The sequence below is a fragment of the Dunckerocampus dactyliophorus genome, chromosome 5 (genome assembly GCF_027744805.1).
Source record: "Dunckerocampus dactyliophorus isolate RoL2022-P2 chromosome 5, RoL_Ddac_1.1, whole genome shotgun sequence".
Taxonomy (NCBI): Eukaryota; Metazoa; Chordata; class Actinopteri; order Syngnathiformes; family Syngnathidae; genus Dunckerocampus; species Dunckerocampus dactyliophorus.
The window spans coordinates 24,696,265-24,712,214 of NC_072823.1; the positions used below are offsets into that span (position 1 = coordinate 24,696,265).

The following is a 15,950-nucleotide window of genomic DNA, read 5'->3' on the forward strand; positions in this document are numbered from 1 at the left end:
TAGTTTTACATATGTTTGTTTTCATATCTCATTTACTGTGGATAATGCATATCCACAGTAGATAATGTATAATGTATATATGGATAATGTATATGTAATTATTGTATGACTTTATTATTATTTAAAGTGTATTAGTTTATGATTATTTACTGTGTATTATTTTATATAGTGTATGTAATATTAACAACTCTTGATTTATTTTGATTTGCCAGCTGGCAGTTGCCGCCTACCAATAGGCGTGGTCAAGTACCGGAAGTGACATGGCGGCCTCCTTGTGTGGATCTCTGTTACCTGTCTCCGCTTCGTCTTAGCTGTTCGTTGCGCTCCTTTTTTGCCTCTCAGACTTTCTTTTTCGTTCACCGGGTCGGCGTCCTGTGGAGCTCAGCATGGGCGCCGTCCACGCCAGGGTAAGACAAAGCAAACTTGTCCGTTAGCAGTTTGACCTCTCGGCGTGTTGAGCTGCTAAGTAGAGGCCCTGCCTGACTGTCCACCCTTCAGCAAGACTAAACACACACTGCAATTGCTACCTTTTAATATTAGTCATCTCTCGTTGTGTCCGCTGTCCAGTTTAGACTTTTGTCTCTGAATCCCAGACGCCTCGCCGTTAGTTTAATTACAATTTGATGCCTTATTGTTGTCCCCATCACTTTTATTTTGTACATATTTTATTTACAATGTCACCTAAAGTAGTAGCATGGGTACGACCTGTTGCCATAAATAATAAAAAGTGAGTTTTATCAATATATTTGTAAAATATTACTGTGTTTACATTGTACATACATTATTATTGCAAGAAATCGATTGAAACAAGTTTTTATGTTCAAGTAAACACCTTAAAGAGATCGTTTGATAAGGATGACATTTTATTCCAATAAAAAAGACCACCACCACTATCTAGCACAGGGGTGCTCACACTTTTTCAGCCTGCGAGCTAGTCCCAAAGATCTACCTCCTACTATAAACATAAATATATTTATAAATCTGAGTATACATCTACATTGGACATGTATATCAGGGGTGCACACACTTTTTCAGCATGCAAGTTACAAGTCGACATGATCTGTCTCATTTTATAAATAAAATCTAACTGGTAAACTTTAAAATTACTATAGTAAATAATAATGATTAGTATTTCAAATTCAGTTTCCAAGTTTACAGGCAATCAAAGTAGTTGATATCATTCAATAATTCACAATTCAATTCAATCTAGCAATAAAGATAATTACACATATATCCTCAATAGTTGTATACATAACCTGAGTGCTGGTAATATCAGTCAAAATAGATACATGGCGTTCATTAGATTCACAGTTCATGTATTACATCCGGTTAGCATTTGCTATCAAACATTACAGATATACAAGAAATTTAAGTTATGCAAAAAACAATGCAGCTGAACTTAAGGCAACTTATTAAAAAGATTTCAGCAATGGTCACATTTTCCAATTAATCATGAAATAATAGTTTAAAATAATGATGCAAGATTACCCATACTGTGTGTGTGAGTAAATCAAGCGCTCCTTTTTTTCCTGTCTGTGATGTTAACGGCCTGTCGTAACTTCCCCTAAGCTCACTCGTAAACACACATTCACTGTTTCAGAGATATTTCACATGCTAGTTGTATCAAATGCTCCGCAATGAGGGGAAACGTGCAAAACGTTTGCCAGAGACCTCCATGGCGTCACACTGGCTGTTTGGAGCGTGTGCCCGACTCCAGTGCACCTTGCTGGGCCATTCCAGGTTCTGGTTCTCACCCTGATAGTCTGGTTCTCCTGATAGGTTCTTTTAATAATGCCATATTTGATTAGGACAAATCAACAGGCACAGTTGGTCAAATCCAAATTTGTTCGAGTCCTTCTTACCTCCAGGTGTGCAAAAACTACAGTTAAATCTACGTTTAAAAAAGGTAGATATAGAAAAGTTATCTGTATCATATTGTTTTTGAGAAGCACAAAGTTATTGGTATAGGTTTGAAAAAAAAAATTTGTGCATATGTATGTCTGTGGTTTGTTGCAATAGAGGATAAATACTAGTGGGCACCCTTGGTGTATTTTATCAGTGTGGGCGAGGGGAAAAACCGTTGCATGTCTTTGTAATGAAATGAATGGGATGGCGACACGGTGGGGAAAGTGCTCCGTCACACATGGGCTGATCTCGCATGTGTAAATTGTTCAGAGATTTTGGGACACCAAGCAAAGTTTATACTAAAACCAAATATTGTTGGAACTCCAAAATACTCATGAAAATTGGAAATGCAGAAAGAATTGTCCGAAAAAAAACTATAAACCCGGTTTAAGTTACAATTAAAAAATGCTTGTCAGCAACCGAAGACTTTAACATGTCTGCGCAGACTTATAATCAACTCATCTAAGACAAGAAATGAAAACAAACCATTTGCTTGTCATCCACAAAATCTAAACTTAATCAAAACATTATGTGACAACAAGATGGCAACTGAAAAATTACTAAAACATTGAGGCAGAACATTAACTTCACATCATCTAAGCACTCCGATAAGATATCACGGCGTGCATCAAATATGGTACTAACCCGTATGCACAAGTAAGTCCAACATTGTCTTTCTCTTCATCATCTCTTTGGGAATGGTGGTGTATTGACAGGCTGCCCCCCGAGTGAAAACCGGAAGTGACACGGGCACCCTCTGGGTAACATGATTGGAACCCATCAATAACGACAGTAACCTAAAAGTATTGTGGTTGCGTCAACGAAGAGACGTTCAGAAGAGCTGCAGCTGCTTGAGTTGGGCAGGCAATAGTTAGGAACTTGCAATGAACTTACACAGTAGGAATGAAAGTGGGGTAACTACTACAAAGAACACTAACCATGGCCATGGTATAGGCAAAAAGATCAACGCGATAAGCACGATACAGCAAACACAAAGAGATAAGACACACACGTGGCATCTACTGATATTATGGGGAATGACAACAACTTACAACTAACAACTTACAACTTTTTACAAAGCATGCTGGGAAGCAGGAAGTGCTCCTAGCGACACTACAGGATTGTGTGCCTGTCACTAAATATATTTTAGTGCAAAGAACTTCCACAAAAGGTATAGTGTAGTAATGTGTCGGTTGCGAATGAAACAGCCGGCTCTTTGAAGTGAACGAGATGTCGTTTTTGGATTTTTTAAAAACTTGAAAACAATTTTAAGTAATGTATTATAAGCATGGATAAATATGCTATATACTGTAGATACATATATAGCTTATTATTTACACACATCTTGACCACAAGTAGTTTGAAAATGATTTATGACATATGATGATGATTTATTTATAAATGTCAATGTTTCACTGCGCTTTATTTTGATAAGCATGCACCGGAATCGCCTGTCTGTCTTGCTGGCATTTGAGTATGTCTGACCAGATACGCAACACATCTTGTGTAGTACTTATAGCTTGTCTTCAAAACACTGTGTGTCAAAGTTGTGCACCTGAAACACGTAGTGTGTGCAGCTTTAGACAGTGACACTATCACAGGGTTCTCCAACAGGTATGTTTACCTGAGCGATATCACCCCGATGATGTCACTTCCAGAAATGACACTGAGCTGCAAGCTAGTTGGTCATGGCTGGCACCATGAACTATAAATATAATTTTTTGCCAATTTACCGTTTGCTTTCAAAAATCGAACAATGTAGAACATAATTACTGTACAACATATTTAAGCAAAGTTGATGAATCATGGCAGAGACCCTTTAAAGAGACTAGTGTTAGGCAAATAGATTTTCAGACGTGTGCTATCTTTTAGCGTGATTTAAATTTTCAGTTCATTTGGAACTGTTAGTACATACAGATATATAGAATTGTCATTTATCTTTTTGTTCATACAATACAGGGCATATTTCACACAAAGTTGCAAATGGTGATTAATCATGATTAATCTGAAGACATATTAGTTGGATTAAATGTTTTAATCATTTGACAGCCATACTTTATTATTGTGCTTATAGTTTGCAGTGGTGCACAACTGTACTGTATCACATTGTTTCTAATATTTGGACCCTCCTTAGCAAAAAAAGATCATCAAAGTAATGTTTAGGCCGGGAAATGTAAGTAAAGTAAAATGTAATAAAGTGTAACTGATTCTGCAGAGCCTGGACCCTTTGCCCATGCATGGGCCTGAGCTGGGACTTCATCCTGATGACATCGAGCCTCCAGAAGTGGAGCAGGAGCCCAAGCAGGAAATTCTGGAGAACAAGGATGTAAGATCCAAGTTGTGCGCTCACCACACACAACACAACACAACTGTGAATACTCTTCTGTGTCCGAAGGTGGTGGTCCAGCGAGTGCACATAGACGGGCTTGGGAGGACCAAGGAGGACCTGCTGTCCTATGAGATCGCTGATGTGTTCCGTGCCAGGAATCTAATTGATGTATGTGCACGTGGTCAAGGCTTGGATACCCTTCTGCGTACATTCCTGATCAACTCGAAGTGGCTCACTGTGTTGTTTCAGGTGATGAAAAGGTCGCACGACGCCAGGCAGAAGCTGCTGCGTCTCGGAATTTTCAGGAAAGTGGAGGTTGTTATCGACACCTCGAGAGGTACTCAACCCTTTGAGGTCTTCTTTAGTGTGTACCCACACTAGGCCAGTCGTACCGTCATGGATGTCTGTTCGATTCCCCCTCCCTTTACTGACCCCCGGCCTGAGCCTACTACAACTATTACACCACTGCAATTTGCCTGACTTGGTGCATTATTTCCACTTTTTCTGAGTCGTTCTGATGATTACGGCGGCGGTAGGTGTCTGGTGACATTAATTACGTGCAAGAGGAGTGATCGCATTAATTAAATACTATTTTATTACGCACACAACTGTAGTCAGACAGTACATTTCCATTCATTAAATTAGTCAGATTACTGAAATAATTTGGTTTCTCCGTTTTTCACACGTCAGCGTGACATCCCTGCGATTATTGGCCATGCGCTTTGTGCCTCCCAAAACGCTAGATAATGCTTATGATCCTTTCAGCGCGGGTAAAAGTTTGGCTTTTCCGGTTGATATCTTACAGCACATATAAACAAAACATCTCGGTTAACGTTGCCAGATGCGCCTATTACTTGGGCTTGTTTTTTGTAAAGATGTTTGCGAATTCCCAAAAAGTGCAGTACTGGGGTCTCGAACCTCGGTCGCCTGTGCCTCCTCGTCAGTCAGCCACTGTGGACATATCTTGGCTTAGAGAACAGTTTTGCTGATCAACCAATTGGCAAAAAAAAAACATCGGCAAAAGTGCCGATGTCAGTTTGGGCCGGCTAGATGGCCCTGAGAGGGGAATCTGAAGTCTGATTGGCTAAAAAAACAAACAAAAAAACAGGCCCATTGCTAATTGTGTGTATGTAACATAGACCAGCACTCCTGATTCTGAAGGCCCTTGTCAGATTAGATCAGGGGTCACCAACGTTTTTTCTTGTGAGAGCTACTTTTACAAAATGAAAATGGCCAAGAGCTACTCATTTTTGTAACAATTATTTTATTATATCTTATTTCAACCCAAAAAATCAGAATATGCTTATTTTACCAGAACATTCACAACATGCTCGTATCCACAACTCACATTTTGCATTTCAGAATGCATTTCTTTTTAGTGATCTCACATTATTAACTGAAAAGCTGAATGAAAAGCAGGCTTGAGGGCGCCTGATGTGGTCCTGGGGAGCTACCTGGTGCCCGCGGGCACCACGTTGGTTACCCTTGGATTAGATTATCATGGCGACATACAGAAGCTGAAATCTGATTGAACAAAAAAATCCAACATACAAATACATGACTGGAGGCAGTGTAGCCAAGAGACACGCTACTGAATGAAAATAATTGATGGTTGGAATAAATTAATACAATTTCATGGAACAAATACAAGAATTTAAGAGAATTTAAGTTCGCTTCTAATGGTGTTTAGGCCATCAGAGAAGGCCTTGCTGACCCTGACAAGCTACATTGTGCTTTGTTAGAATTTAAAATAATAATAATGAATGAGATTTAATATATTTTATATGTTTCAAAGTACCCAAAGCGCTTCACACTGAACCCATTACATCCCGCTGTTGAGACTGGCGCAGGTGCAGAATGCCGGCTCTGCTCCAGTAGCACAAACGGCCAAGAGAGAGAACTAATTTGCAATCGCATAATATAGGTATGTTAATCTGACTTTTAAAAAGACAAAGTCGATCTAATTAATGTGCTTACATCCCTCTTTAAAAGCTAGGTTTACACCAATTCAGTTTGCTTAAATATTTTTTTTTTACTAATAATAGGCCGTATTCAACCACGAAACAGCGATCATTTGCTAATTCATTTGTGAAAAACTGTGATAAAGAGAGGGTGAGATGTTTGAACCGCAATATACAGAGGGACGACTGTACAGGAATGGCGGGTATAAATTGTATGTAATAGAAACTATATCAATTTGGCCTTCTATGGAGATTTTGTGTGCTCTCAAAAGTCAAACATGCTGGGCCAGGCTTGGTACGATGGGCCACATATGAGTACGCCTTTATCTTCATATTTATGCTCTGAAGGAGAGGATGCTCTTCCCAACGGTCTGGACGTGACCTTTGAAGTGGTGGAGCTGAGGCGGATGACGGGCAGTTACAACACCATGGTTGGCAACAATGAAGGAAGCATGGTGAGCTTTCTGTTATGACAGTTACCTGCTTATGTGGACGTTAGACAGACGAGCTGAGGGTCGTGGACTTAAATGGCTTCCACTCTATTACGTTATCATGTCTTCCACTGTAGACTGCTCCATAATGGCGTGGATGGTGTCTCGTTGATTTTTAGGTCCTTGGCATGAAGTTGCCCAATGTGTTTGGCCGTGCTGAGAAGCTGACCTTTCAGTTCTCCTACGGCACCAAAGAGACTTCCTACGGACTGTCCTTCTTCAAACCTCAGCCAGGGAACTTTGAACGCAAGTAAGGTTTGGAGCAGAGGAGATTCATGTTTTTTTCTACTGGAAGTCATTAGTATTTCTTTATTGTCCATTGTTCATTGTCCAGCATCTCCCTCAACGCATACAAAGTAACCGGTCAGTTTCCATGGAGTTCTCTGAGAGAGACAGATCGGGGCGTGTCTGCCGAGCTGAACGTAAATAATTTAGCACCTTATTTTGAAGGCTGAAGTGAATGTAATGCATGAAGTTGCATGTCTGCTGCTGTCCTCTGTCCTCAGTTCCCTGTGTGGAAGACCAACCAGACGCTGAAGTGGGAAGGAGTGTGGAGGGATTTGGGGTGTCTAGCTCGCACCGCCTCTTTTGCTGTCCGGGAAGAGAGTGGTCATTCCCTCAAATCATCACTTGCGGTATTTGGTCTAAATCAAGATTGTGAAATATGCCCATGTTTGCTGTATTTTATGAACAGAAAGATAAACGACAGGACACATTTATTTATATATATATTCAAAATATTTCAGCTCCAAATGAACTGAAAATTTAAATCAAGCTAAAAGATAGCACACGTCTACAGATTTGTTTGCCTAACGCTAGTCTCCTTTAATAGTAGCAGAACATTTGAATCACACTTTAACCGCGTTATTATGAGCCATAAAGGGTTGCATTCAAAGACACCATGTAACTTAAATTGAATTCCCGTTTTGAATGTAGATGTATTTTCTGGGATTTCGGAGCATACTTAAATGCAGCAAATACTGTAGTACTTCCACACTAAGAGTTACGTTAGTGAGAGATAACAATATCCACTTACTGTTTTTCATGGTCTTTTTTTTTTCCTTTAGACCACACATGCACTCATAATAAAGATGTTGTGGTTTTTGGAGTGTCAGTGAACGCACCTTGCTGTAGTCTAGTGACAATGAGAAAGTGTCATGCCCAGGACGAGCTGACTAGTAGATACGTATTTGTGAATTGGAGATACATACTGTATATGTTGTTGGAATTGCACTGTTGTGATGTTGTAGATGACCACAGGCATTCTCCAATAGTTTACTGTAGATAGGTGGTTCACAAACTTTGTACAGTCGCTTACCCCTTCAGACATTTGACCTGAAGCCATGTACCCCCTACTCCTGGACACTTAAAAAAACAAATATTGAACAAAATTAATTGGTTAGTTATATGTGTATTTTGCATGGTCACATTTTGATAAAGTTTCACCTGAGCACTGATAAATAGATAAGTCATCATCCTACATATCTTTTATTCCAGGGTAATGTTGGCATCCTTCCGTTTGAATGGGTTGAATTTTTTTGTCCACTCACAATTGCTATGGTTTAAAGGCCCTGTCACACCTTGACGATTTTGCCAGCGTACACCAACTTATGAAAAATTTGGCCAGTATGCTGGCGTACGTCCAATAAGATATGGGTAAGTTTTATATAAATTAAGAGCACGCTGAAGCACGCCGGCATACGTCGTAGTACGTCCAAATCGTCCCAAAATTTTGTGCATGCACAAAATTTTTCGACGTATGTCAACGTATGATTCATACGTCCCGCATACGCGGGCAATAAGTTATGCGATCGTTGACGCCCGTTCACACACGTTATTTGTAAGTTACACACAAGTCGTAATACGTCAAGATAATACTGTATCAAGCGTACCAAAGACGTTTGTTCAACCTATGATTAACGTGCTCTGAACCTATGTGTATTTATATTGAACGTACCTCTATCGCACTTGACATATTTAGACGTATTTGACCCGTTCCGAACGACCCCATAACTTAACTGAACGTGCTGCTAACATTGACCTACTGTATGATGGCATGTTGGCAGCGTTTAGAGGAATTGGGATATAAAAATGGTGTTTGCAGGAGGAACCCATCAGAACTCCTCAAGAATCCATGGTGAGCAGATGTGCATGTTGTATTTGCAGATTACATTATGCCAGGGGTCACCAACGTGGTGCCCGCGGGCACCAGGTAGCCCCCCACGACCACATGAGGTGCCCGCAAGCCTGCTTTTCATTCAGTTTTTCAGTAGAACAGTAGAAAGAAATGCATTCCGAAATACAAAATGTGAGTTGTGGAGACCAGCATTTTGTTAATGTTCTGGTAAAACAAGCATATTCGCTTTGTTTGGGTTTAAAATAAGCTCTGAAAATAAATGTTACAAAAATGAGTAGCTCTTGGCCATTTTCATTTTGTAAAAGTAGCTCTCACAAGGAAAAACGTTGATGACCCCTGCATTATACTATGCCTTGTTTATACTACGACATGTTGACCTGTAGAGGGCACTGTGACATTGGAAATGAACTTGGGTCAGCGCCATCAGAGTGAGAGTGGGAGGGGGAGGTTGTGGGTGGTAGTGATGGATCCCTCTGTCACTGCCCTGACGGCAGTGGTCTTGGAAATTTTCTTCGGCATGATGCTGATGTTGACACTGCAATGTCTAGTGAGTTGAGTCATCAAGTGGCAGCCTTTTTACTACACATTCGTTGGTATAAGTTGTCTATAAGTTAAAGAAATGTTCTATATAAGTTACTAATACGTCATGTATACGTCGAACTCGTAATGAATACACTATGTATACGCCCAAAATTGAAAAAAACGTCGGCAGTTCAACGTATGCCATCAAAATGATCACGTCAGGCATGCGCTGCCTAAATCGTCAAGGTGTGACAGGGCCCTAAGTCTGCATATTAATTTAATACCAAATTGAAGGGGAAAGTTTAACAATCATGATAGCAGTATCCGAAGTACAAAAATACATACAACCAAAGATATAAAGCCTCATTTTCGGGCGAACCCCCACACACAGTGACAGGGTTTCACCGCTGCACTGTGCGGGGATTGGAACACCAATGTAAATGGAATCTTCAATATTAAACACGTTGTTTAATGCACCAAATAATCATCAAACTTACTTATTTGGTCATATAATGCACACAGAGCAACTGTGAGCAACTTCATGCTCTGTCTCCTTTCTGCTCTGTTCTCCTTGCACGGTGAGGCGTTCAGGCGCATTTGTTATTTCGTTATGCTCTAATTGTTTTTCATTTTTATTCACGTACCACCCATGACAATTGGTGTACCCCTGGGGGTATGCGTACCCCACTTTGGGAACCTAGGCTGTAGATGTATCTTTACTGGCAGTCAGGTTAACGGAGGTGATGACCTAGTGGCCAGTAAAAAGCTTTTAAAACGGCACTTAAGCTGTCGTCCTCTGTCCAGCACGCCATGGTCATCGACACTAGAAACTCCTCCATCCTGCCCAGGAGAGGCTGCCTGCTGAAGATCCATCAGGTTGCTACTACACACAAATGAATCAGACAGTAATCCAGTGAGTACACACAACTCATCGTGTGGCTTGTGTTGTGTTCAGGAGCTAGCTGGTTACACCGGTGGAGATGCCAGCTTCCTGAAGGAGGACTTTGAGATCCAGCTGAACAAAACCCTCTTCTGGGACTCTGTGAGATTCTAGCAATTTGAACTGAAATGCCCTTCATGTTTGTGTTTTAAGCTTGTTGGCTCTTCTGCTTAGGTTCTGTCTGCCTCCTTTTGGGGCGGTCTGCTCCTGCCTATTGGTGACAAGCCCACAAGCATAGCAGACAGGTAACTCCTCATTTTAAAACAGGGGTGTCCAAACTGTCATCCGAAAGGCCAAGATACATAACTTTTTTTGAGTAGTGTGTACAGTGGAACCTTGGTTAGCGTAATTAATTCATTCCAGGATATCTGACTAACTGACATGGGACTCACTGAATCCATTTTTCCCATAAGAAATCATGTCAATCCAGTTATTCCGTTCCAGAAAACCCGAAATGGTAACACAAAACACGTTTTTATAGTTTTACAATTATAGCTTGACATGCAGAAAACAATTTGTGTGCATAAATACATATAAATGATGAATGACAGGGATAAATTAACATTTATTGGTTACTTTTACCTTCATTGAAGAAGTGATTCTTGACTACTGTCCCCAAAGACACGATGTGGCATTGAGTTCAACCACCACCACCTTCCTGTTTTGACATGAGTTGTTTCTTGAATTCAATAGTGTTTTTCACCTCAATTGTAACCCAAAATTGAGCCAAATGAAGTTGCACGTGCCAGCATTTTGATAAAGAAGATGAGAGACACTATTAAATTCCAGAAATAACTCATGACAAAACAGGACAATTGTATCGGTGTGCTGTCTTGCTGCCACATTGTGTCTTTGGGAACAGTAGTCTTCAATTAAGGGAGCCAAATGACCTAAAGTAACCTAAATGTTCATATAATCCAGGAGTGTCAAGCTCGTTTTCATTGAGGGCCTCAATGGAGTTATGGCTGCCCTCAGAGGGCCACTGGTAGCTGTCAATATATATGACTATAAATACGAATATAACCTCATGATATTATTACACAATTGCCCATGCATTAGATTTATTATATTTTTACTTACGAATTGATGGATAACTTACATTGAAATGAGAACTGAAGCGAGGATGTCAAGGGGATAAACAAAGTGTTTGTTTTTGACAACAAAAAATGCTTGGATTATCTTGTTGCATGGTCAGATAATATTAATGTTTAGAAGAACTGCACGCAGTACAATTTTTGTCAAAATGAAAAAACTAATACATTTAGAAGGAAGAAGGTGAAGTGCATTATTGACGCACATTATTACCAGGCTTTTGCAGGCCACATCTGGCCACCGGACCTTGAGTTTGACACGCGATAGAGCCCTTTCATTCATGCATTTAGAATTGTTTTATGCATGTAAAACTATAATTATAAACCACCGTTTACGTCATAGACGGGCGACGTAACTTCCGGTTCCGGTCGCCATTTTGTTTGCTAGCTAATAGGATGCCAACAAGTGAGGAAGTTTTCTGATTAAAAAATATGTTGAGAATACAGATGGACTCACGCGGTATATTAACAACACAAGAAGACACACGCCATATTGTACGCTAACTAGAGAATGCACGCAAACTGAGGCAAAATTATGGTGTAAATTTTCTACGTCGTCCGAGATGCTACTGTATTTCAATAAAGTGTGATGTTGTGTTGAACTCTTTCTCTTTCCCATGTGACCCAAATATTTCCACCATAATGTTTGTTTATTTGTATGTATAGAATATTCCCTGGGTGCCAGCAAAAATCGAGCTATGGGCTGTATTTTTTTCATTTTGCAGCCTGTTTTAACCAAGCATGTTAAAATCCCTCCAGGTTCTACCTAGGCGGCCCCACCAGTATTCGTGGTTTCAGCATGTACAGCATGGGCCCACAAAGCGAAGGTGAGATGTCAACTTACACTGACAGCTTTGATAGTTTTTATTTTGTTGTATCTGTAACATGTAGTGTGTTGGTTTTACTGATATGGCAGGTGATTACCTGGGAGGAGAAGCTTACTGGGCGGGAGGCCTTCATCTCTACACTCCTCTACCTTTCCGGCCTGGCAGAGGGGGATTTGGCGACCTCTTCCGAACGCACTTCTTTCTCAACGCCGGAAACCTTTGTAACCTCAACTATGGTGAGTGGCTGGTAGCAGAGTGGAACCTCCAAGGTCCCGAGGTTGGACATGTCGTCTTTTGAACAAAATTTACGGAAACATTATGCAAAAGGTTGACCCTAGAACAAATTATTTTATTTTCATTATTTGTTATGGAAGGAGTTTGTCTGGTCTTCTTGTACACACTAGCTCTACATGTATGGTGATCAATGGCCTTGTTGTTTTCTTCCGGAAGCAATAATAAGTAGCCTTGTCTTTCTAATGCCCAGGGGAGGGTCCGCAAGCACATTTGAAGAAACTGGCAGAGTGCATCCGCTGGTCATATGGACTTGGTATCGTGCTGCGTTTGGGGAACATTGCCAGACTGGAGCTGAATTACTGCATTCCCATGGGAGTCCAGAGTGGAGACAGGTAAAGATGTTCACTTAGGCAGGTATAGGTCGGTTACCGGTTTGAAGGTATACCACGGTATGACAGAGTCACGGTTTCACAACTGCTAAAAAAAACAGGAGGTCCAGCACAGCCACTACGTGGAAATACTTTGTCATGTCCTATGTTATTCCTCACAGTTGGAACTGGGCTTTGACGTGTTGAAACCACGGGCATGAGCTGTGTTGCCAAAAGTTGGAAACTTAACCGTCGCGGCATAGCTTGCAGTGATGTAAGCTGCCTCATTAGCATCAAGCGCCGCCAGTGTGGCAGGACGTGTGCCCTCGTACAGTTTTGCATGTAGCGTGTGGATTTAGTGTGTATTTCACATGGCTTTGCAGGTATCGAACTAATGTATAAGCACATAATGCTATTTAAGTACATTTTTAACATGTTAACGTGAACCTAATAAGTCGCTTATCGTTCAGTATAAACAGACAGATGCAATGTATTTGAATGATTCAACAGAGGGAGTGGAAATGGGTTTGATTTTGTGGTGATTCTTGAAAACGGTAGCAACACCACCGCCTCGACCAGTGAGGTGGGGTTGATCAATGTATTTATATCCAGAGGGGGCGGCTTGGTTGAGGGAGAAATAGTCCAGGTGGCTGTGCCAGATTTCAGTGATACAGAGGAAATCCACGTCATTGTCCATGATGGAAGCATTGAGTATGACTGCTAGGGCTGCAGCTATCGAATATTTTAGTCAGTATTCTACTGAAATTGTTTTTGATTAATCAAGAGCAATTATAAATACACAAGAGAAAATAAAACATTTAACTAAATAATAAATGACCAATTGGCTTAATGTTTTAGATAATGAACCGTTTTATTTGTTTAATTCACATTGTGCATAGGAACAAAAAGTGTTTCTTGGGTCTGATGGACTACATGATGGTGCTTTTGTCGATTAATTTATCCATCCCAGTCTGTAACTATTTACTGGAAAAGGAGAGAAATAATAATTATTTTACTGAGACTAAATTACATATTACATTATGTTGATGGCGGTGCACTTATAAATCCTAAACTTAGACAGGCTGACAAGAAATAAGTAGTTGTAAATAATATAAAGTAAAGTATTTGTTTATAAGATATTGAGTTTTTTCAGTGTTCAAAGAAAAATGAAGGCATGTCTTCATTCACTACAGAAGGTGCACATCACTCTAAACAAAGTGAGTGCGACACGCACTTCCTTGTTCCATTACACAGTATTGTCTGCTAGAAATGAGCAGCTACTGATTAGTGAGCTAAATGTTTTTATTTTCCATCTTAAGTCACAGTGTTGTGTTTTTGCAGATGAAATAAACCCTGTATGAATTTAGGTTGCCATTGTAATAAACTGCCACACATTCGACAGTCATAAAGCTAGCCCTCCACATGACCGATGTTATGTTAGTGAGGTACATTAACCTTAATCTCACTGATTTGTGCTACGTTAATTTTACCTTGTCACGGATCTTCCGCTTTCACACTGTGAGGAGCGATCAGGGACCAAGCTGCGGGATCACGTGGAGTGGAGGTAGAAGGGACTTGGGGTTTGCTCCCTGCATAATCAAGGTGGGGTCTCTGGTGGAGATTGGAAGAGGGGCATCGGAGGCAGTAATTGATCCGGCACCGGGCAGAGGGGGTAAGGCATTGTCTGCTCAGGAGGCAAGACTGGACTAGTCAGGACTGGATGGCTCGGGCACCGGTGGTGTGGTACGGAAGACAATGCTGTTCATTTGGAGCTCAGCTTCACAGAGCTTGTAAAGTGTCAAAATATGCCGCTCCAGCTCGGTGACTTTTTCAGCAAGAACGGTGCAGTTAATGCAGCAGGAAAGAGAGGTGAGTGGAGCCATGAATATGTAGCACCTGGGAAAGGCCAGTATGGGGCCAAAGGAGCAAAGCGCAAGTGGTTGCTAGGATCCAAAGAGGACAGCAGAAGTTAGCAGGGAGTGGGCGAGCACAGGCACTTACCCGCGGGGGCCCCAACACACAACCCGCAGCGGTGAGGCGGTACGGCGTTAGCTTTAGCAGGGAAAGACAGCAGTGGAACCAGAATGAGGCTAGCAAGACTTACCGGCGGGGGCCCCAGAAGAACAGGGCCTGCTGCTGTTAGTCAACATCCGAGTTTGTAGAAGTGAGGAGCACAGTTTAGCAACGTAGCTCCAACAGAAGCCCAGACTGTAGCTGTTGAAAGGCCACACTGAGGCTAAACAGAGGTCCAGGCTGCAGTAGCTGAAAGACTGGGCCAAAGCTAGCAGAGGTCCAGTCCAGGCTGAAGCAGGTGAAGGCCAAGCTAAGTGCTAGAGGTGAATTCAAAACTCCCTGACAAGCAGACAAACTACAAATTTTCAGCCAGTGATTGCATTTATTTTCATTTTGCTTTTTTTTTTTTAAGCAAGAAAATATTTATGTTGTTGTGACACGAGTCGCCGGATTTGTCGCTGTAGACTGCATTAACAACTGTGTTTAATTTATTTAGAAATAATTCAGTTGTTTTTTGTTATTTGTTTTAAATACACATTCCACTTCCATCATGTTTCATTATATTGTTTAAAAATGATTTTTTTTCTAAAGATATTTCAAAATAACACATTTTAGAGCTGTAATTATAATGCCATGAAACCATGATATTTTTGGCCAAGGTTATCGTACCGTCAGAATCTCATGGTACTCATTCATCACTTAATTGCTGTTTTCTCTGAACACCTTTCAGGATATGCGATGGGGTCCAGTTTGGAGCAGGAATCCGGTTCCTCTGAAGCCACAGGAGCACCACAGCACCACATGTAGTTGTTGAAAGGGACGATTGCTTGTAGTGGATGTTTGTTGCAACTTATTACTTCAATAAATGTGTTTGCACTGAAGTACAGTGGTGTCTGTTTTTTCCCTCATTGCTGAGCTGGATGCCTGAGAGTTGCGAAGTGCCCGCAAGGTGGAGACAAATGGCTACCCGTGGAAATGATATTTGGGTACCCATGGAAATTACTATTTAAGGATTCTTGCTTAATCGGTAATGCTCTGAGCTGAAGAAAAGAAGCATTTTTTTTACTGAAACAGTATGTACTAGTTTGACAAATGTTACTTGTCTTATTCCCTAAAGTAATGCTATCCTCCG

General features: G+C 40.9%; 1 protein-coding gene across 1 annotated transcript; it reads left to right on the forward strand.

The window, feature by feature from the left end:
- Window positions 1-241: 241 nt before the first annotated feature.
- On the forward strand, window positions 242-15,699 carry samm50 (SAMM50 sorting and assembly machinery component). Its single transcript, XM_054777594.1, has 15 exons — window positions 242-407; window positions 4,121-4,231; window positions 4,301-4,402; window positions 4,484-4,571; window positions 6,544-6,650; window positions 6,806-6,936; window positions 7,021-7,108; window positions 7,193-7,321; window positions 10,150-10,221; window positions 10,301-10,387; window positions 10,460-10,530; window positions 12,136-12,203; window positions 12,293-12,439; window positions 12,688-12,829; window positions 15,549-15,699. The coding sequence occupies exons 1-15, from the start codon at window positions 387-389 to the stop codon at window positions 15,592-15,594; spliced, it is 1,410 nt and encodes a 469-aa protein (XP_054633569.1). The 5' UTR covers window positions 242-386; the 3' UTR covers window positions 15,595-15,699.
- The last annotated feature ends 251 nt before the right edge of the window (window positions 15,700-15,950 follow it).